Below are 21,914 nucleotides of genomic sequence, written 5' to 3' on the forward strand. Positions count from 1 at the left end.
GACGGCTGAAAGATTGTGTGAATGCATGTTTCCTGCACTGAATTCTGGCCATGCAGCTAGTGCTATTGGTAAATTACCATGGCCGTGGATCATTACAGCCTACTTGTCCAACGTCAAGTATTATGAAGAAATCTGTATGTTGAATGCCATTGTAGATGTTATTATACAAAAAAATCTTTTGTGTATGAATGACTACGCAAACCACTACACTAACTTCCTCACTAGTGCAGGGCTTGCTCAGGCTTGCCTCGATTACACACACACACACACACACACATCTAAAAATTTTGAATTGTGAGTTGGCAGCCTTGTAGCTACATTATTACTATGAACGGACAAGTTTAAAGGGCTGTTGCTTCATTTATACATTATTTACAGAGTCTACGAAACATCTGTAGTGGTAAGCTCAATTGTAGAGTGATGATATCATGCTATCTAAAAATGGGCCTACCAAAACATGTGGTGAAATGCTTGTGAATAGACTGTCTAAATGGTCCAGCTGGAGACTCACATTTTCTCATTCTACACAGCCAGAGCTATACTTACAACCAAGAGTACATAATGGAACTTTTCCATTATATACTCTTGTTACAACTTATACAAAGGATGAAAACTACCATAGAAATATCAACCAAGCAGTTTCTGTCACTGCAGGAGACTGATTTTTTGTGTACATGCAGCTTAATCTAAAACTGTCTCAGTGCAATACCTTGTTACAGTGTAGTTGTAGATAAGTCTCATCAACTAGCAAGTGCCTTTTCATAGCAAGTATGGTACTACCACAATAAAGAACCATCAGCATGCTTCTATCATAACTGAGTGCTGTCTCCCACATTGGAGTGTTAACATGCTACTTATTTGCTAACAGATGTTAGTTCCTTGTTTTATAAGTACACCAGCATGTCAGTGTGCCAAGTGCTACATGGTATTTACGTACATCCAGGTAACTGAAAAAAGTGACATGAACAAACAGAATAAAGAATGCATTCATTTCACATTGTAAAATGAACGGTTTACTTTTCAGTGTAAGAAAATAATTTAATTCACAAAGTTAAAAGAATGTATAAAGCAATAACGGAAATCATTATAAAAATAAATTAAAATTGTTTAAAATTTGACGTGTAAACCTACGTAAACAGTTATTAGCTTATGTCTGGATATTGGTTCCATTTACAACAAAGATCATTTGCTGTATCCCATTTACTGATCATGTTGGAAAGAGAGTGGAGTACATCTCCTTGAAACTCTAATTTGTAGATATGGTGGTACTGCTTTGATGAGAATTCAATGCATGAGCTATTGCCAAAATTAGCATGCTGCAAAATAATTAAATTATGAAAGCATCTATTAACTATCAATAAATTACAATTACCTCGAGTTTTTGAAGCTTAACTGCTGCAATTTGCAATGTGATGATAAGATTAGTAAGTAGTGATGTAGTGTCAGCTTCTAGAGCAGTGTTAAACACATGACATTGGAGTTGATGTTTAAAGGCCATAATGTGAGTATATCTCTTGCAAGAGCTTGAAAATTCATTGAACATGTCTTTCATATTTTTGAGTGATACATTGCCATTGTCCTTTTCGTATATCTCTGGCGTGCATGTCATCAAATTTGGGTGCTGTAATGTTTAGATGTTAGAATGTATCAGTATAAAAATATAATAAAACTCACTTTATCAGTCTCAATGAACACGCTACGAAATATCTTCGAAAATGCATCTATGTTTTGTGTTACTTCACTAATGCAGCAGTCAACTTCAAACATCGCAAGTCGTTGTGTGCGATTTTTTTTGCAATTTAAAACAACTTGCATTTTATTATCAGCTACATCTGCTGAATTTCTGTCTGCATCACATGTAAAGTTTCCATTATATGTCTTCTCTCCAAGGCAACCCTCCACAAAAAGAGCGACTATCATGTAAAATACTATTTTGAACATTGCAATAGATTGTGTTTTTGTTGACTGAACTGGTATACATTGAATGGCTAATAATTTGATGCTGTCCTACATAGCACTACTTTTATAGTATACCAGACATACATTTGTAGAGCATCCGTTTGTAATTCTATACTAACTGTCTATAGTACAGGAAGTGAAAACACAAATTGCTTTGTTACAATTGCAATACCACGAATACAAGTGTTTATTACATGGGGTGCTTTTAGAAAATAAACTACTAGAAGATGTTAATATATTGGTAGTGACAGTGCTAATACTACAGTAGCAACACAAACATTCATTGTTATTTGCACCACATAAGTCCCTCCATACATCGTCTTTTAATCACACAAATAAGACTTTTGCTGACTTTAATCATGAAATATAGTCCTATTATAGTAAAGTAGCTGGATGTGGTAAATATATAAAATAGAATGTAAAGTTGCAACAATGATATAAACAAAAAGGTTAAAAATGGCTAGTAATTTTAAATTTAGATGTTAACAATTCAAATCTCAAGTAGGTTATGTGACTACAAAGTTCTTTTATAAGTTTCACTAATTTCAATATTGTTTTCAATAAAGTGAAGTTATTAGTATAATTGATAATTAATCTTTCTAAACAATATTGTGACAAAGCAACATCACTGTAATAAAACTTTCTATTCTAACAAGAGCTACAGTGAATTACAGCATCTTAGTATCACAACATGAGTCTTGCTATACGGATAGGTGTTCACCTATTAGTACCAGATATATATTATTCCTCTCATCAAATTTGGAACTTCTTGTGTAAGTTAGTATTTCAATGATTAATGGGAACCATAAAGTTTTTAAATTATAGTCCATAAATTGAACAACACTTTAATCTGCATGGTTAGCAATAAAACGAGGTCTTATGTAACAAGAGGCAAAAGTCTCATTCGTACAAAAAGTATATTTATATGTGTGTGTTGTATACTGTCAATGCGTTGGCCTACAACTAGATAATTTCCACAGGATATTGCTATTGAGAAGGCACAATGATTTAGGCATTGACACTTAGAGAGTTCAGTAACCTTTAGGCACTACAGTAGCACCTAATACTCCAATGTATATAAGATCCTCTCTATTGCTGTTTCAATATGTAATATTTTAGCTGAATGTAAAATAGGTAGGAGAAGAGTTTCTCATTACTATCAATTCATTGAAATACTACAGGTGAGTGCAGGACATCACATATTCCTGTAAGTGTCTTCCTCATTCAAATAAAGCCCTACCAAACTATGAATACTGACAAACATATAGTTCTGGTATCTGTTTACAAGAAACTATCGGTTAGTAAACTTAGTGGATTTCTGACTGACCTATTTCTCTTAGATACCAGCTGTGGATCACAATACAGTTGATCTATGACGATCATCTTTTAGAAAAAAAAAACTATATGATCTTTGGTAGCATGCATTGAAAAGCTGGTGCAGAAACCTACAATTATATTTATACATGTCTCAACATGTACCATAAAACCACCTTACTTCACAAGTAAACTTCAGGGTACATATCTTATAAACTCTGGCTGGCCATAATAAAAGCAAAATCCTACTGGTAGGGCTGTAAGTTAGTGCGTACACTGCATTACCTCCACTGGTATTAACTTACACAGGTGTAATGCAGGACTGAAAAAACCATGGAAAATTAAACAGTATTCGTGGTACATTCAAGTTAAACCATGGCTGGCTATAGTACATTGTAAATGTATGGGAGCAGTACCACCAGTTTCTTTTATAAAAACTTAAGTCTAAATTGATTGTGGGAGTTTATTATTGCTCTCATGATGAAAGCCATGCATCCAATTTTGCATCCTACAGCACTCAGATGGAGTGATTTGTCATCCTTTCCATCCTATGTGTTGCGAAACATTAGTTTAAGGTAAGAACTAGTGCTATAACATATTCACAAGCGGTTCAACGCATTTTCAAATACGGAACATGCCCACTTTCGAGTAACACAAGATAACCACTCTACAATGAAGTTATCCCTCTAGGGGTTTAGTAAATGTTGTATATAAACAGTTTGTAAATGATGCAGCAGCTTTAAAATACTTGTACAATTGCTTAATTCTTGTCCATGATACCCGTAGGACCTTCCCGTTCACGTTTACATTGTCGCAACGTACGTTTACATTGTCGCAACATTAGTTGCTGCTGACCTATAATCAAATTTTACAAGTTTGTCTACATAATAAGTTCAGTTGTTGGCTTGATTGACTAGTTGCCTGCCGTGAGCTATTAGCCTGCAATTGGCATGGTACATACCATTTGTATCATGTGCCCTCGTGCTGTGGCCATGTACATATCAGGCAAATCACTCGAGCCCAAGATACAATTATTTACATAAAATATGAATTCTTGAACATGTGCAATGGATATGTAAACTCTGTACAAAAGACTCTATAAACTATAGGACACACAAACACATTCAGCTTGTCCATAAATGAAAGTTGTTTGCATGTAGTAGTCCCCACAGACAGACTTTTACCAATGCAACTTCATCTCTGAAAGTTGTACAACAATAAATTTCTTAAAGTTAGCTGGTCCCAGTGTCCAAAATAAATAAAGTAAATAAAACTACTATTATAGCAGAACTTCTGTTCATTGTAAAAGTTTTATGTTGCAAAGAATGACTGCATACATTCAAAATTTCATCAATAATGCTTTGGTGTGCTTATAGACACCAGACAATATAAACTCATAGCAATCATAGTAGCTAGTTAGAATAAACGTATCAAACAAACCCATACAGAAGACAAATTCCACCAATTTACTTTGACGTATTTCACTGTACAACTTTCCCAAAGATATACACTATCACGTAACTAGGAGATCAAGGATACTTTAGTACAAAATAGAGTTGTAGTGTAATGAAGAAATCTGAATAAACCAGATGTGAAATAATTATTTTGTTAAAGCCACACAAACATTCTATTGTGTGGTTTCAAATGTACATGACTGGTTGGCTTCGCTTTATACAAATCACATCAATTAAATAGGAAAACATTATTATTCATGTTGAGAAAGCATCTAAGTTAATTCACGTATTTGCTAAAATTCATTATGCAGTACAGTATGGACCACAGATATAACTTTCACAATACTGACCAAGTTGTCACAATATATCAACAAGAGATACACTTTTTAAAAGAAGCACTGTTAGAAGGCAGGTGCAATCCATCAAATAACTTGGAAGACTATAGCACTGTCAATCTATCAGTCTCGTGTCTACATGATAAAAAGAGCTTGAATTGATTATCAAATGTAAAAATGTTACACAATCATGAGTACCAAACAGCATATTTGCAAACCTTCCACAAATGCTCTGTGTTAGTAGCAATAGAATTGATAACTGAGGCATTGGACCATGAACACGCAGCTGATGTATTTTAGATAAGGCACTTAATCCTGTACCTCACAAGCCACCTGTTGGCACAAGGAAATCCAAATCTTGACAGTGTGTGGGCTGGCTGTTAGGGACTTTCTTAGCCAAAAGATCATGTCACCACTGTGTCAGAAATTTTTGTGAGCTTTTCATGTTTAGACTGTAACTGAATTTAGGCTATCAGTAGTAGTACAAGTCTCTACTATGCAATAACGTCCTGCATTGAAATGAGGTCATATAGTTTATCTTCAGTACTCCACCAGCCTTCATATTTTAGTTAATAGAGTTCACCTTTTTTTATGCTGTAAATCATGTGTGTATCGTACCTTTCACTGAATCTAGTTATTACACAAATGGAATAAATTTTGTTCTGCAAATTTCATAGTACACAATAGTGCACAAAACATTGCGCATATTACATATAAAAGCCATTTCTAAATGTATGCAATGCACTTCATTGACCTTCAAATGGTAATATCCTTTTACAGAATGTCTGGTCAAACACTTGACTTATAAGGTTATGTTGTTACAACATTTACCATGTTGAATTGATTTCATTGACACTAGCTACCTCTTCACAATTAAAGTAATTGCTTGCATCTCAAAAAATGTCTCCTACCAAGATCCTTAGTATCATTTTTCTAAGTACACTTACATCATACTACTTGCTGATGGTTGCTATACAAGTTGCTACAAACATAATGTTATGTTTATAGTAACAGTTGAGAAAATATTAAAATATGTTTACATATGGTCAAGCCATTAGCATACAGATGCATTAGAATAAACGTAACAATTACTTTATGATTCAAGGAAGACTGACTCAACAAATGCTATATTTCAACCTCTAAACTGTATTCATGGCGTGTTCTATGAATGCATGCTAACTTGGCCACAATTTCCTTTCCACTAGATGTCACAGACAGGTTATAACTATCCACTCAAGCAGTTCTGTCCATAAGTCTTCATTGTAAGAGGCCAGTATACATTACCCCATGTTGCTGTTGTCATACTAGTGGTAGCTTGTATATGTACCCATGCGTACAAAGGTATAGACACAAAGTAGTTACACTTCAAATGATGGAGTTGTTGAATGCACTGTGGATGGGGGATAGGTCAAATAGATGTCATCTATTCGAAAAATTGAATGTGCTCCCTGGTACATAAGTGCAAGCATTTCAAAAAATATCTAATTATGGTCGTGTGCCTTTGCAGTACTGGCTGCCTAAGTGTATGAGCTTTGAATTGTATACTATTGAAGCCATATATCTTGACAACAAGGTATTCTTCAGATAATACTACAGCTGTGTTTAAAGATGGTAGTTGAGTAGTTAAGGAATTTAACAGGAATGAGGTGGAAGTGGCTACTGACTCTAAGATGCTGACAGCAAAGATCAGATAAGTATACCTTTAAAGAGCAGTGGGGTTCCTTGTACAGCTAATACTGAGGTGAAGGTATGTGTGTCAGTGAATTACCATATGTATTGCTTCTTTGCCAAGGAAGGTGGTTTTCACTTCACTGTTCTGTGGAATAGTTGCTCTATAGGTGGTCAAATGGACCCAGCAAATTGCTGCAGTTATCCATGGACAAACAATTTTAATTGTACTATAGACACTGTAGGACTTATTATGGCTGGCTAAGGTGAATGTTATTTTCCTTCAGTTTTCGTGGTGGTCTAACTGTGCAGGAGATGGCTGTATGGCACAAGTATAAGGAATTAAGAATTTAAGTTTGGTTAGGGATCATAGAAAAAGTAGGGAAACAAGGGAGGTTGCCTACACCTGCAGATATGTGACTGGATCTGCAAGAATTCCATATGTTAGCGCATGCCTAATTTTACAGTAGAATGCAATAAGCACAATAGGTAAATATTTACAAAATTTTCATAATTTTTTTAAAGAGCTTGTTTCACAATGAAGGAAGGTGATAACAGCCCAAACTATGGCAGCATCATGATCCCCAAAGCAAGAGAAGTTAGTAAATCTTTGTTTTGTGTCAGTCAGTACTCCCACACAGAGAGAAGATATGAGCATAGTTTTCCTTACGTTGGACGAGCGGTTCATTATTATTCCTCATGTTTTGGCCTTTGCCCTAGTTGTAAAAAAAAGCCTGAAAGACAACAATGGATTTGTCTGTTAATGGAGAATCCGATGGTGTAAGTTGCATCTCAGTAGGACTGCATTCGAAATTTATGACCGTCTATTTAAACATTTTCCCTGTTGCCACTTTGTATCACTGTAGCTTTGAAAGTTCTTGGCTTTTAGAGTTGAAACTTTTGTTGGCTGTCCCTTTGGCTATCTGGATGAAAATGTAATAAAATGGAATTTTAAAAAAGCGCTAACATATGGGGTTCTTGCAGATCCAGTCACATATACTAGTGGACATTCAATCTCTGATTCAGTCTATACCCATGACTGGATTAGGGATTAAATGTCCACTAGTATATCTGCAGGTGTAGACGACCTCCCTTGTTTCCCTACTTTTTTCTATGATCCCTATTCAAACTTAAAATTTCCTTATAACTTGTTTGTTTACTTTTGTGTAACATTATTATATGACTGGTGAACTCACGCATACTGCATCAAAAGGAAGGGGCAACGTTTTTGACTGAACGCACACCCCAACTATCAATGAAGTGAAGCGTAATGAAAGTGAAGCGTAATGATCACTTCACTTTAGAGTCAGTAGACTCTAAAGTGAAGTGATCATTACGCTTCACTTACAGCTATGTTCAGCCCATTTCACAGCGTTACAAATAAAGAACAGCACAAGTGCCTCTACAATCAATCTAGTTACCACATAAAATACAAACGATTCCCATTTACACACATAGGGAAGCCATTGAGCTACCACAAATTGACGACTTGGGCTGTCAGCAAAAAGGAAATGGAAAACAAAAAGGCGAGTCCATGATGCGTGCATTGTACGTGCTGCGGTATGCCAAAAGACACCTTTCGGGTTAAAGCAACGTCAACATTGAAAAAAATCAAGCCTGTAGCCTGAGCCATTATCGAATTATGCTTGTCTAAAGGCATCAGGCAGGCAGACAGTCAGTCAGTCAGTAGAAAATTTGATTGAATAAATAATTTTAAAATTTTGTAGCAATCTATTGGAGTTGTATATTATGGACTCTTGGTTGTACTGAAGCAACTTTTGGGCTTGGTTATACTTACCAATACTGCAAGAAGCAAGCATTCACTGTGTTTTTAAATTCATTGTGCCTGAATGTATGTGAAAAATGGAATATGTATATGAAAGCTGTATTACATTACATATAAAATTTGTTCTAAACTGATTCTTAGCGCTGGTATATACTCAATCTATAACAAAGAAAAACTTTCTGCTATTATGAAATTGAACGCAACTGCATGGGTCATACACATATACACAATAAAAAATAGATGCACACCTGTAGCAGGTTATCTGGCATGTGCTTGGGTTAGCAAGGCCATTATAAACTATTGCTATTAGTTTTCTGTATCCAGGATGAGAAAGTAATATTATTTATGCAACATAAGGAAATACAGGAAGGATTTTTTGCATTGGGACTTTTTAGATATACCAGACAGACATGCTTCCATATGTTTGCACATAATTTTTTTATATACCATGTTTCAAGTTCCAAATAACTCTACTTATGGTATAAACCTAAGCCATGAATTGCAAAACAGAAACCAAATACACATTTGTCTCTAATATTTGGATAGCCTATCTCCATGGTAAATACCCAAAACCATATAGTAATATTATTTATGCAACATAAGGAAATACAGGAAGGATTTTTTGCATTGGGACTTTTTAGATATACCAGACAGACATGCTTCCATATGTTTGTACATAATTTTTTTATATACTATGTTTCAGGTTCCAAATAACTCTACTTATGGTATAAACCTAAGCCATGAATTGCAAAACAGAAACCAAATACACATTTGTCTCTAATATTCGGATAGCCTATCTCCATGGTAAATACCCAAAACCATATACCAGAATGTTAAACTGCATGTTCAGTTGTAAGGATATACATACAGAAGTAAAAATAGTAACACACAGTTTTATGGGTGTTACTATGAAGAGGTATTTCCTGAAGTTTTGCACAGTCTAGATTGCAGGTTGTATCTTAGCAACAGTAGAACTGAATATGCATGAAGACTTACTAATTGAAGTAACTATCTTAAGGCTTCCATGCAACATTTGTGAGATTCAGGAAAGTGATTTTTGTTTTAGGAAAAGAAAGCAACTCCAAAGAAGGATGGAAGGTAAACCAAGGTGTCAACAATCTATATTGATCAGCCTTTTAAACCTATGATGCTAAGTCCTTCATGAAAATATGATAACTTCTCTATGTTTGTCTGAAAGCATTGTTTACTCTTAGTCACACAGCAGGAATTCATTCAAACAATAATTTTTTTTTAAAAACTTATGCAAAACGTTTTAGTGTCTTTATTTCACAGTGAGTGAACTGTATTAAAATCTATTTAACTTACATTTCTCAGTCTATTCTACAGTTCTATAGCACACTACAGCATGTGAAATTTTTTTTTCTTTGGTACAACCTAGGGTAAGTTTCTACGACTATTTATTTCTCAGTACTGACATTTCAATTATAGTATGGTGCGTAGGTAGATCAAATGCTTATAAAAACAGTTGCATTACATAGCTAAGTACTATATAATAGTTAGACACCAAGACCAAGGGAACTAAGCAATTTAGTAACCCTGTTAGTAACCCTGATGGCCTGAGACTGCGCTACTAAGGGCCTGAGACTGCGCTACTAAGGGCCTGAGGGGTTACTAAATCGCTTAGTTCCTGTTGGTTACAGTGTCTAACTTATTTAGACTATGGTTTAAAGTACGTACCTTTATAGCCAAAGCATGAGTATAGGGTGAAAGAGCAATGCAGAACAGCGGAACGGTTTCTTCCTGAAGTGTTTACAGGGCCCACAAAAATAATTCGACTGGTAACCAGAGTAACGGCTAGAACTACAGTAGATACGCCACTTAGTCTACTATTTGTCCAGAATTATTTGCAGAACACGGAGAAGAAGAGTATTATCAGGTACTGCAGTGTGCCTTTCTCATTATAATTATTTATCATGTACAAAATTGCTTGAGGGCGGGTGACTAAGTGAACAAGTGTAGGTGACTAAATGATTTAGTAAACCTCTAAATGAGCCGTACCATAGTCTAAATACCTTTAGGCCACACAGTCTGGCCACTAATCAGTTCAGAAGTATCAAAGTAACTATACATGTGCCACCACAGGAAGTCACAATACGCCTGCCTGCCTGCCTGCCTGCCTGCCTGCCTGCCTGCCTGCCTGCCTGCCTGCCTGCCTGCCTGCCTGCCTGCCTGCCTGCCTGCCTGCCTGCCTGCCTGCCTGCCTGCCTGCCTGCCTGCCTGCCTGCCTGCCTGCCTGCCTAATGCCTTCAGGCAAGCATAACTCAATAACAGCTAAGGCTACGGGCTTGATTTTTTTCACTGTTTGACGTCACTTTGTCCTGAGATGTACCTTTTGACATACCACAGTATGAACAACACATGCATCATGGACTTACCTTTGTCCTCCTTTGTGTCCTATTTCTTTCTGCCAACTTCCCAAGGTGTTGATTTGTAGTAGTGCAATTCATGGCATCCCATTTGTAAATGGAAATCATGCGTATTTCCGTGGTGACTGGATTGATTGTAGAGGCATTTCTGATACCGTTCTTCGTTGCATAATGGGGCTGAACCTGCAAAGCGTAATCACCACTTCACTTTAGAGCCAGCAATTGATAACCGGGGCACATGTTTAGACAAAATCATTAACTCTGGGTGCCATCCTTTTCTTTGATGCGCTATGCCTGGGTTCACCAGTCATAATGATATTAAAAAGTATGTAAACAAAGAAAAATTAGGAATTTTAAGTTTGATTAGGGATCATAGAAAAAGTAGGGAAACAAGTGAGGTCGCCTACACCTGCAGATATACTGTATAATGGGAATGATTTGCAGAAGAAAAAATTGCAATTTTAGATGCATTATTTTTGCAAATTTTGCAATTTTAGATGCGTTGGCGAATGTTTTCTTGTAAAATTTTTCCTACAATTAAAAAAACTTTATTTCATGGATCAGTTGATGCAGTATTTATATAACAAGTGGGGAAGCAGGTAGCTACTCGCCTTGCTACTCGCTAAACTGCTATATGTGCGTGACGGTATAGCTAGCCATTGAGGCACAAGACCATGTGATTTGAATTTGAACAGAGATACAAACTTGAGTGATAGCGAAAAAATCTGTGCTATTCTCATGCAAGAGAAATGGGGCAAATATAATTTCATCCCAGTGATTCACTGTGCTGGAATGGTGTGTCTTATAGCCTCAGTTTTAGTTCCGCCCTCAAGGCTAGGCGTGCCTGTCGTCCACACTCATTATCATGAGCACGGACGACAGGCACGCCTAGCCTTGAGGGCATCAGTTACTCAGTCAGTTATCCGCATCGGTTACTCAGTCATTCATTCAGTCAGTCAGTCAGTCAGTCAGTAGAAAATTCCATTTAATAAAACTCCATAGCAACTTGTTGAAAGTATTTCAGGTCGATCTGAAGGCTTGTTTGGGCTTAGTTTTACCTAACCAATACCGCCTCATTGTTGTCAGCAGGGAAAAAGTGAGGCTGGCTTTGGGGTGTTTTTCATATGTCATGACCAAAACCTTTGTGGTCCCTACTATACAGTACTATCGTACTGTATAATTCATCAGTCATGGCTGGCTATATGAATTAGGGATTAAATGCTCACTAGTATATCTGCAGCCATGACTGAAGTAGAGATTAAATGTTCACTAGTGTATCTGCAGGTGTAGGCAACCTCCCTTTATAGCCATGACTGAATTAGGGATTATAATTATGTTCACTAGTATATCTGCAGGTGTAGGACACCTCCCTTGTTTCCTTACATTTTTCTATGATCCCTAATCGAACTTAACATTCCTGATTTTTTCTTTTCGTTAAGTATGGTAGTACTTACTTAATAAGTAGGGATCAGTAAGAAATCATATGGCTTTGTAAATTTTCACACTTTAAAAACAGCCTTGCAATACATTTTTCCAGAAAAAAACCACTTGAAATGCATTAGTACAGCTGTAATGATGCTGTATCTTGGTTAAACGAAGTGAAAAGTCGACTGTTTCGATGTACAGTGAATCTTTAAAAAATTGAAATTCACCTGCATTTCATCTGCCTGCCTGCCTGCCTGCCTGCCTGCCTGCCTGCCTGCCGCTAGGTGTACGGCTCCAGAAATTTCAGACAGCCAAGGAAATGACATCAGATTCACAGATCCGTTGTTTCAATTACGCTTTGTCCACTGCACCATGCTGTTAGTATTCATCATTCATTGGCCTTCCTTCTTCCCGAAAGATAATTGATTGTTGCGGCACGTTTTACTGCCTTAACACATGATTATTGCACGTGATTTTAATGAAGTGCCCTCGTAAGACGAGTATGAACGGGCATAGTAGTCAAGGAGTCGCTATCTCTAGTTGCTTTATGGTCTTACTAGTTTAGTTTTCGGTGAGGTAATCATGCCTTTGAATGGAACGAAGGAAAAGGCTACTACCAAAAGCACTATGCAGAAAACAAAGAGAAGATAGCTGAGAAAAAAAAAGAGGCATTATACGGCCACTACAGCAGTGGCCATAGCAGGTTTTGCTGATTAATAAGTACAGATCGATATACTCTAATAGAACAGTCAGCAAATAATATGCTGATTTCTGTCTTAAAACACTCCCAGATGCAATCTCAGAGTGGCTACAATTTGAATTTTGTCCTAGATGGGGGCAATCCAGACCCCTAAAAAGCACGTATTGCATACAGCTGTAGTAGTAGCCCTATTTAGTGGTAACCCTATTTAGTGGTTAGCCCTGTAAAATATCAAGAAGAGTTAGGAAGCCATGAACTCTATTCTAGTGTTAAAATTCAGTGAAAGGATGTGGTTATGTACAATATAGCTACCTAGCTAGCTAGACATAAAAAGTTAACAAACTAGTTGTTAAAAATTTTTTTGGAAGAAAGTAGGGATCGATACAATACACATGCTATTAAAAAAAGGAAACAAGCTTACAGCTGAAATGGGAATGATCCACGCAACAAAAAGTAAGGAAACAAGTCAAGGTGACTACCTGCTAAAATGAGACGCATTTTAATCCCTACTTTTGGCATAGCTAGTCTCATTTCAAGATGCTAGCCAAAAGTAGGTATTAAAACGCATCTCATTTTAGCAAGTAGTCATCTAATCTTGTTTGACTTGTTTCCTTATTTTTTTGTTGTTGTGTGGATCATTCCCATTTCAGCTGTAAGCTTGTTTCCTTACTTTTTATAGCATGTGTATTGTATCGATCCCAACTTTCTTTTAAAATTTTAAATTTTTTATTTATAACTAGTATTAATATATAAGTTCAGCTATAGTTGATAGTATGTTAGCTAATGTTAGCTCTGCTATCCAAAAAAAAATGTATTTCTATGTTTCTTGTCCACACAAGTTATAATAGGTAAACAAGATCAACACTTTTACTAGTCAACAAAAGCATACATATCAAATATTATTTTTACTATAGGATGAACCTTTAGGAAGCTTCTTTAGTATTAATAATGCCAGAAATAGCAATAAAACGCTTACAGAAGAACAAATATTGAATTTAAAAAACTCTAAACCCGATCCTTAGTCTGCCTGCCTGTGTGACTGCCTGCATGTCAACCTGCCTGACCACAATCACAAAGCTAAAGGCTAAATGATGCATCATGTGACCACCACAGTACGTCACAATAACAAACTAACTTGTGACATGTGCCTTTTGGGATTCCAACAAGTGTCTGCCTGCTGTACCTTGCCTGTCCTTTTATTTTCAATCATGCTGGTTGTCATCTTCTTCATGCAACCCATATTAAGGTATTCATTTTCCATATCGACACTTCCATATTTAGATGCCACAAAACTATTTAAAGCACTGATGCCGCTGTAAGAGGTACTACTAACTAGTAGACACCACACTTGTAGCTGCACGTTAGGATTGACCATGCCCTTTATGATCTAGCAGCACCAAATAATGATTGAGCACCACGACATCCCCCAAAATGATATAACTGTACTTATTACAATCAATCATATCAACTATGCCTCTTACTGATAGCACAGTGAAAAGGAGGCACGGAAAGACAACACCCCTTGAAAAATATCTCACAGGCCAGTTGTCTCACCACTTGAGATACTCTAATAAAGCAGCCACCCTAATACAACAGTCATGTCACACATACAGCATATAATACTATTGTACTGTATGATTATTGACTGCTTCCAATCTTGCACCATATACATATAGAGTAGTTCATATTAAATTCAACTATTTGACTCCATTGCTGTATATAGCTTTGTTTATAAATAGTATCATTCTTTTACTATACAACATTGTTTATTGATACCACAACATTAAGCAGTGCTACAGTGAAGTAAGAGTATTATTAGTGTCAAGTATGGTGTATGCAATAAATGATGTTGCCTGTGTCACTGATTCTTTTATTTTCCTCATGATTTCAATACTCCATGTTCATACCCTTCTAATTTGCTTTGTCTACGTATCTCCTTCAGGGCTATTTCTTATGCAATACAGGTTTAGTTAGCACTTTAGAGACTGTTTTCAATAGAGACCACAAAGGTTTGGGCGTGACCCATAAAAACACATCACCCAAAACCAGCCTCACTATTCTTTGACGACAATGAAGCATATTGGTTAGGTAAAATCAAGCCCAAACAAGACTTCAGATCGACCTGAGGCACTTTCAACAAGTTGTTATGGATTTTTTTTTTTGAAATTATTAAATGGAATTTTCCACTGACTGACTGACTGACTGATGCCTTCAGACAAGCATAATTCAATAACGGCTAAGGCTGAGGGCTTGCTTTTTCACTGTTTGATGTCACTTCAGCTGGACACATGCATTTTGGCATACCGCAGTATGTACAATGCATTCTTCATGGACTTACCAGTGTCCTCCTTTGTGTCCTATTCATCTTTGCTGACAGCGAAAGGTGTCGATTTGGTGCATGATAGCTTCCCTTCATAACGGAAATCATCCATATTTTTCATAGTGGCTACTTTGATTGCAGAGGTGCTTTTCGAACAGTTCTTGACTGTGGAACTGCTGAAAACGAAGCATAATGGATATTTCACTTTTCAGACGACAATTGATAGCTGGGACGCGCGGCACTATTTCTTTCTTTTGATGCAGTATATGTGGGTTCACCAGTCATAATTTTTATTACAAAAAAGTTAACAAACAAGTACAAAAAAATTTGAAAGTTTCAACTAGAGTAGGGACCATAGTACATTGATAAAAAGTATTGAAACAAGCTGGAGTAGTGCACAATATTAAATTACAGTAAAGCAATAAGAAATGTTATATCCCTACTGTGCATTCCCATTATGGTATCTTGAGCACAGTAGGGATATATGTAACACTCCTTATTGTTTTAATGTGATTTAATGTCATCGTGCACTACTCCAGTTTGTTTCAGTACCTTTTATCGATGTGCTACAGTCCCTACTCTAGTTGAAAATTGCAATATTTTTTGTGTACTTGTTGTATGGCACAACTGATAACAGATGTCCTTGACAATCGGCATGTATCACCTTGAATTAAAGATTCATGTGTATGATTAGCAGCCTCTAGAGACCAAAGACTCCAGACTCTAATAATATTTTGAGAAGGATTAATCTTTATCACACAGGATTAGGGTTTTAATAGGTTTAGCCATGTAAAAATTACAAATTTCAGCAGCATGTCTTTTACTGTTAATTTGAAAATTATAAATGTAGTTTGCTATGCCTGCACAGAGTCCAGTGTAAGTACAGTTACACTCTAGCTATATACTTAGTAGCTAGCTTTTTAACAGCTTTTCAACAAGATTACTGTGTTATACTGACCATGACAAGCAGGTCCAAAGTGAATTGTTTGACCCCTTTACATTAATAAGTTTATCAGTATATGGTGGCTCTATTAATAGTACCTTAAGGAGCTACTGGTCTCCCTCAGCACCTGTACATTCTTTCCAGATATTCAGAGCTACAGCTAAACATTTGTAGGAAATGTTGCAGAAATGCATTTGTTACAAAAGGGAACTGATTCGATTTGACTGTAACAAATCTAAACAATTTCTATGTAGGAAGTTCCAAAAGTAAGGAAGCTAGTGTAGAATTTCAAGTGGTCAATGTAGATATTCATGAACTACCCACTATAGTATCAATGTAATGAAGACAGGAAGTTTATAATCAAATTTCATAGCAGACATAATGTACATAAGCCAATGAATCACTATGCAGTCTTCCTTACAACTGTAACTGTGTAATGATGTTTATTCCAGATTGCAGTTTTTCGTCAATTACAAGATTTTCAACCAAAATTGAAATGCAATATGACTAATGCAATGTTTTAGGAAGACAGCCACAAAGAACATACTGTAAAATACCACAATTTATAAGCAATAACAGAAAACAAATTAATTTTGTATACGTCTCATAGCATCCTGATGAACAAGCAGCACAGTGCCTATTGATAAGGCAGCATGTATCATGAGAAATACTTTGAACTCCAGGATATTTAATACTGTAACTTGTAAGCACTGCACAATCCATACATTGATAGTATTTTTTTCACTGGATATTTATACAACGATTAAAGTGAAGAACCTACTATGTCATGCATCTAAGAGATACAGAGCATTGCAGAACCTGCTAAATATCACTTCAGCGGTTTAGCGTCAGTGATAATTACTATAGCTCAACTACTGGATGCTATAGATGACATTCAAACAATTTCCTGTAAATAAACTAAACTATGAGCCACACAGGAAGCACAATGTCATACAATGCATGGCTTATATATTAAGGATGCAAGGACTTAAACCTATCTATAATACTTTCAAATATATATTTTGCTTATCAACATAATTGACACTAAAAAATGATCAGAGGGGGTGTGCATGTCTTTGGCCACATCGACAGTATTACAAATTATCATTCCAAAGAAATGGGATATGGAACAGTTCAAGAAAAAGAAAGTTGAGTAGTGAATAACAAAGAATAGGAAAGTTTGTGGGGCAGCAATGAACTTTGGAGTAATGAAAGATAAACTGTACTTGTTGACACCAAAAACATGATACTAAAGAAAACAACAGAAGAATTAGTGTACAACCGTTGTTAAACATGCTAACTCATCATTGCAAGTTTACATACAATTTCACAGCACAGTGTTAGCTACAAAGAATGCTTTTGTCGTGCCATATTGCCTGGCTTGTATAAAGACGCACTTGTATATATACGTAGCTGTTGACACTGCACTATAGATTTCTCCACTGCAATATCAATATATATTATCATTTTTTCTGACATTATACATCATTATCAGCTGTACTGATATGCACTTATAAGCCAATCATTATACCTTGATGAATGCCCCAGTATATGGCGAACACAATGATGCAAGTCCCTACTCTATAGCCTGTTGCGCTTGTGACTTATGATTGATTAAATGAGTGCCTGCATCCGTATAAGCACTGTACAAATCAAATGTTGTGCTCTTCTTGCTGTCTAACACTATAACTCCAAAAGTACTCACCAAATAAGGCTGAAACTTGGACAGTTCATTGGCTTTTCCCTCTAGTCTACAAAGAAGACATTCAAGAAAAAAGCAAACTAGTTGGTTTTTTGCTCAGCAGGTCACATATACTGGTTCTACCACAATTGGGGACAAGTAGAATATACATCAACTGGTAGATGATTTGGCCTATATCCACCCATGCTTTTGGGCAAGAAGCTTCGAAATACCAACAACAATAAAGTTATGTTTTATTGCAATGCAAAGAAGCACACATAACTCATGCTTACTTGTGGTACAGAAATGAAAGAAATGTATTCGTACTCCCCATGAAGAGGTGAATCCACTGGTATAATGGATATTCCAATTTGAATCTTTCTTCACTGTTTACTGAAGCGATTAAAACATGTGTAAAAGTATTTTTGTAGCACGTGTAATGTATTTCAATGGCATATATCTCAAAACCAGTACTGTACAAGCTAGTTGGGCTTTTTCTCAGCAGGTTACATATAGCTTCATGATCACCAATGCCTGCATGCTTGACTTATTGTGATTGCTCAGAACAGCACAAACATAGTACCATGTAGGCATAGCTTGTGTGGGATTTCAATATTAATAAATGGATTTATTAAAAGGTCACTAACATTTAAATTTTCTTGCACTTGTTCATAATGTGTAAATGGTTTCTTGGAAGTAATATATACTTGTACAAACAGAATCAATATACGTACACAGAGCTACCAGACAAATAATAAACTTCCCATATGGCACTTAAATATGTGGTTTTGGTGTTAACTATCCTAATCTTCCTCATTATGACACTAAACACAGATTCCATATATACAGCAGTAACTATGGTAAAGTGTGGTTTAATTATTGAACATTTACAGTTTTAATAATGATTCCTGACAACCACTGTAGTAAAGTGATTTGCTCACAATCATTCATTACAGAAACCACATATGTAATGGTGTAAATACATACTTGGAATCAATACTATGTGCCACTAGCTATAGCTATTCCAAAGGGCAAACAAGCTAGAATGCTCATGTGGCCAAGTATCACCTAACTATGAATATTAGAATATTGCTTAACCTATACAATCACTAACACTGCTACTAGACTCAAAGAATATTAGTCCATGACATCAAACATGCAAGTAAGCATGCAAACACATATCCATATCTTACACATTTGCATAGGTATGTATTTAGTGAAATTGTTTACAATTGTTTATGATAGAACTGTATAGTCTACGACTTACTACATATAAAATATACTACTTTACACCACCAATGCCATCTTAGAATCACAGTTGTAGATGCTCGGGTTCTTTTTTCTGGTCCTTGAGTACTTTGCAATTGTGCCATGGCTATTGAATTGTTGTGACTGCGAGAGTTTGATATACTTAGGGATTGCAGCTTCAATTTTCAAAGAACTGGACGGTTATTGAATTACTCTGACACAGCTAATGCATTGTGTGAAAAATGCAGTTGTCAAGTCTGTTGTGATACCAAAGAGGGAAGTGCTGGATGTAAACCAAAAACCCCACAATGAAGTAATATAATACATAGTGTAGGACACATTTCTACCATAAAATTAATAAAAAGCACATCAAGCAACTGCAAACTCATGAGTGTACTTTACTTAAAGAGTAATTCAAGCCATGAAAAGCAGCTGGTAATTGGCAGGTGTGCTGCAAACTGGATTGCTAAAAGAAAACACACTATGCATGAATCCTGGGTGAGAGAAAGGCCATAATTTGTTATGAATAAGATATTCATATGAATATTTCCACATGTTCTATCTGAAAATTAAACCATTTATGTAACTTGAATTCATTTATACAAAACACCCAGCAAATTACAGAATTAGAACAAGCCTCACCTTCCCCTGAATCTTACATTTTCAAGAAATAGAAATGATCAATTCTAAGAAAATACATATGTTAATGTTTTTGTATCCTCATCCTGTACCTGACATTTTATCAACTTGCTAATGTTTATAGATGCTACTACATTCAAACAGCAGTTCCAAAAGTGTCTGAGTGACCTTTATGTATACCCATGCATATAGTAGCATTGCATAGAGTACATGGTACTGACATGGGTATATGTACCATGATAACATTCTATAATGTCCACAGTTCACACCCATATGTCAGTGAGAATCAGAGTAATCAATCCTTCTTGCTTACAAGGATGACAATAAAAGTATAAAGCAAGTGCTACTCCATACAAACCAGGTGCTTAGTATGTATTAATTCTTAATTTGTACTAATTACAAATTTTAGCTACATATTCAAAATTTTACCATGGTCATGAACCACATGTCTGGGAACAAGCCACTATAAAAAGTGTTGTTATAAAACCTCTAATAAGGTGACACTGTGCTTTATGACTGCCACACCCACTGTTAAGGTTGCAGTACTTGGTTATTCCCGCTAACAAACAAGGCTTCCTTATACATGCATAGCATGTAAGAAATCCCTATTTATTTATTTTTCAGAGACGAGACAACAATGAAGAATGGCTTATAAGTAGACTGGTGTTTACTACAAATGATTCAGTGCTTGCTCCTACATAAGGTGATATTTAATGATGAAATGTTTCAAAAAAATTATAACAAAAACCATTGTTATAAAGAAAACAGATTGTAGTTGTTATTAAAGTGAGGAAGTATCCCTTTATCTCAGGTGATACATACTTTAATAAACATGCTGGGACAAAAGGAAAGTGATTTACGGTACCGATTCTACACTCATGAAGCAGTACAAAACATTTGCAATATCAAGTTTCTGTTCTGACAGCAACATAGCTCCCACACATTTTTCTCACTGCACTTATCAGATATATACACAAAGTCAGTGTAACACACTTAAAGCAACGTATCTAGGAGATATGCTGGTAGCAAGAACATTGTTGTATATTTAATGAAACGATTCATATTTGCAACATAATCCACACTGTAATTTTTACAGTTAACATGCAGTTGTACGTATGCCAGTGAAATGTTAACTAACTTCTCATTCCTAATATCACCAAGTACAGGGCTTGAAGGCTGCTAAATTATGCAGACCTCAAGTCATTTCCACTTGACATTTCACACCATTGCTTTGCACTCTTGTATCTGCTAATAACATAAAGAGATGACAAAACTGTAATAGCGATCGCAAAGAAATACCAGTTGTGTCACCAGTAAACAATTCAGATATATATATATACCACACCTGTGGTTGAGATCAAAAGTGCTGCGCTGTGGTATATAACTGATATACCACATTAAAAGTGTAAAACGTCTGATCCATCAAGAATTTCTATTGATTTCCATCTCCAGGAGGTGCTGTTTCACTATAACTTACTATCTATAATTGTTTTCATCTACTGGGGTGTAGTATATAACAGTTATAACACGATTACTCGGGATATGACTAAATATGCGTGCTCTCGTGAATTGTGCGTATATTTTAGTCATATCCCTTGTAAGCATGTTATAACTATAAAATATTATCACATATATTTGATGCTAACATTTCATAAACAATATTCCGAATGGCCACAAAAAGAAGGCCTCTATACATAGAGTCTCACAAGGCTCTAAACAAGACTGTAAATGGTTTAGAGAATTCATTTTGAATATTCAACTAAGTTTAACAGAATTTTTGTTCCAGATCTTTCTAAACTTCTTTATTAAATTAACACTTGTGGAGAGAAAGTGAAGTTTATAATGTGAAGAAAACGTTGTTACAAGTATAAGTACTGATGAAGATATTTCAACTTCATTTGATAAAACTGTTTTTGTTGTAAATTTTTTAAACCAGGCATGCACCCACAGCTGGCCAGCTGTGGGCACGCACTTTTGCCGGCTGTGGGTGTACACCTGGTTTACTGCAATTGTTCTCTGAAAAAAGTGGGTGTGTTTCTATATTTGTATATTTAT

General features: G+C 35.9%; 3 protein-coding genes across 3 annotated transcripts in view; 1 reads left to right on the plus strand and 2 right to left on the minus strand.

Moving 5' to 3' along the window:
* The window catches only part of LOC136237995 (uncharacterized), a 174,129-nt gene that overhangs the window by 119,065 nt on the left and 33,150 nt on the right, over nucleotides 1-21,914 (minus strand). The window lies entirely within an intron of this gene.
* LOC136237997 (uncharacterized) overlaps nucleotides 1-21,914 on the plus strand; it is a 294,291-nt gene that overhangs the window by 25,259 nt on the left and 247,118 nt on the right. The gene's annotated exons all lie outside the window — the stretch shown is intronic.
* LOC136238705 (uncharacterized) lies at nucleotides 889-18,342 on the minus strand. Its single transcript, XM_066029263.1, has 4 exons — nucleotides 18,266-18,342; nucleotides 1,675-1,913; nucleotides 1,373-1,621; nucleotides 889-1,316 (listed from the first exon to the last, which is right to left on the minus strand). The coding sequence occupies exons 2-4, from the start codon at nucleotides 1,813-1,815 to the stop codon at nucleotides 1,143-1,145; spliced, it is 564 nt and encodes a 187-aa protein (XP_065885335.1). The 5' UTR covers nucleotides 1,816-1,913; nucleotides 18,266-18,342; the 3' UTR covers nucleotides 889-1,142.

Source organism: Dysidea avara, chromosome 11 (assembly GCF_963678975.1).
Source record: "Dysidea avara chromosome 11, odDysAvar1.4, whole genome shotgun sequence".
NCBI lineage: Eukaryota > Metazoa > Porifera > Demospongiae > Dictyoceratida > Dysideidae > Dysidea > Dysidea avara.

What these genes read in the sequence shown, in the direction of transcription:
- LOC136238705 (XM_066029263.1), bottom strand. Translation starts at nt 1,815, where the DNA reads ATGCAAGTTGTTTTAAATTGCAAAAAAAATCGCACACAACGACTTGCG. An exon ending in TGTTCATTGAGACTGATAAA is followed by an intron (nt 1,622 to 1,674) that starts GTGAGTTTTATT and finishes TAAACATTACAG; the next exon opens with CACCCAAATTTGATGACATG. An exon ending in TTAAGCTTCAAAAACTCGAG is followed by an intron (nt 1,317 to 1,372) that starts GTAATTGTAATT and finishes ATTATTTTGCAG; the next exon opens with CATGCTAATTTTGGCAATAG.